Source organism: Leishmania donovani, chromosome 2 (genome assembly GCF_000227135.1).
Source record: "Leishmania donovani BPK282A1 complete genome, chromosome 2".
Taxonomy (NCBI): Eukaryota; Euglenozoa; class Kinetoplastea; order Trypanosomatida; family Trypanosomatidae; genus Leishmania; species Leishmania donovani.
In genome coordinates this window covers 76,239-78,218 of record NC_018229.1, presented here as the reverse complement: position 1 = coordinate 78,218, position 1,980 = coordinate 76,239, and the positions used below count along the sequence as shown (strand labels likewise).

General features: G+C 64.6%; 1 protein-coding gene across 1 annotated transcript; it reads left to right on the top strand.

Annotated features, from left to right (window-relative positions):
- Positions 1-1,274: 1,274 nt before the first annotated feature.
- On the top strand, positions 1,275-1,979 carry LDBPK_020150 (phosphoglycan beta 1,3 galactosyltransferase; the record flags this gene model as incomplete). The annotated part of the gene is made up of 1 exon (XM_003857863.1): positions 1,275-1,979. A coding segment is annotated over one exon (705 nt), but the record flags the coding sequence as incomplete, so codon positions are not given.
- Between the last annotated feature and the right edge of the window lies 1 nt (position 1,980).

Below are 1,980 nucleotides of genomic sequence, written 5' to 3'. Positions count from 1 at the left end.
GATTGGGGAGCGGGTGTGAGGCCGCCCAGCGGAGCGGCTAGGTGGATGTGTGTGGGCAGCGTTTTGGGGGCGGAGGCGGTGCTCCGCCGACGGCGTCGGGTGCGGGGAGTGGGGAGGGGTGTGAGTCGAGCGGCGTGTGGACCTCGTGTTGTGTGGCGGAGCAACGCCCGCTAACGAGCGAAGGATGCTGCTGCGTGATGTGGTGCATGTGTCTGCGTGTAGGACTTCTCTCGCACATCGCGCCCACCCAAGCAAGGAAAGCAGAACGAAACGCACTGACAGGCAGAGGCGGCCAGACACACGCCTCCGCTCGCATCGATGCCTCTGTGTGTGTGTGTCTCGGGGTGCAGCAGGTCCACCACCCGCGACGTGCACGTGGACGAGAGCTGCTGTTATGCTGCTATGTTTCGGCCTCTGCTGGGTATCCATTCCCTGCACATCGGCATCCAGCTCTTTCTCCGCCTCTTGTCTCTCTCTCTCTTCGCGTGCGCCGGCGCCGTGCCTACCGGGCCAGTCACCTCCCCCTCTTACCTTCTTGGGCCTGCGCTCAGTGTGAATCCTTCCCTGACACACACACACATATACACACACACATACACATACATACACACGTGCGCACACACACACACACACACGACCTGTTTCCGGCGGTGGCGCCGACAGAGGGCATGCACTGTTACGGGTGACACCAGAATCGCGTGCTGTGTTTCTTCAGCCTCTTTCTGCTGCAGCCCCTCCCCCTCCCCCTTGGTTCGTTCTTCCACTTAGGTAATCGTGCGCACGCCGGGTGCTCACCTGCTGCCGACTCTTGTGTTGTGGGTGTCTCGGTGCACACCGGCGAAGTGCCTGATCGCTGCGAGCCCCCCGGACGTGCGTGTGCGTGCGTTTTGGCTCGCGCGCGGCCTGCAAGGCAACGCCGGCTTACCCTGACACACCGCCACACCACCGACGACACCGGTGGTCTCCTCTGCATACCAAAGCCAAGCGTCTACGCACCTATACACACTGGTATCACCCTGCCGTCTCCCCCCCCTCCATCACCCCGTATAGCGCGGATGAGCTGCAGCGTCTGCACTGTCGGCGGGCTACCAGCTTCGTCGATGCGCTGCTCCGGGACCTCTTTCTCGTGCGAGGGGTATGCGCAGGAGCGCCTCGTCAGCTTCAGCAGCTCGAACACGACCCCACACCAGACGACGTCGAGGTCGACGGAGCCGGCGCATCGGTGTGCGTGCCACTCGCGTCTTCCCCGGCAACTTTCGCGACTGTGTGGGTGCATGAAGCTGGGCGCTACACGCTTGTGGCGGCGTCGCGCCGGGCTGCGGAAGCGACCCGTGTGCCTGTTCGTGGGTGTGGCTCTCTATATCAGCTGTTTGCTCGTGACGTGGTGGCTGTTGAGATGGCTCAAGCGCTCGCACCAACCGTCGGAGGCACAACTGGTGCGCCGTCTGGGACCGCTTTCCCATCCGTGGGCCGTGCTGGTGCAGCACGAGGGCGCCGTGGGGCGTCTGAACACGAGGATATTGGAGGAGGAGCGGCGTGCGCGGTGCGGTAGTGGCCCAGCCGTGAGCGTCGGTGCATGCAACAAGTCGCTGATTCTCTCTCCGCACATGCTGCCCTCGTGGACACTGCACGTGGTGGAGAAGGACTGCGCAGACTGCACCGACCGACAGACGCACGACAGCGCTGTGGAGGGCGTGGAGTTGCAGCCACAGCACGCCGTGTACGCGACGTCGTCTGCACCGCTGGGCCGCGTCGGGCCGATGCTGCTGGCGATGACGAGCGTGACGGACGACGTGAATGTGCGCACGGAGCTGCCGCAGTGGGAGTGGCTGCGGCACGTGTACGGTGAAGGGTTTCCGACCGCGGGCGGCGCTGGCGAGGGGGCTGCGCAGCCGCGGACACCGTATCTTGCCGTGATGGGCATCCCGTCGACGGATCAGCCGGCGCGTGCTGCGCTGCGTGAGGCACAGCGCAGGACAT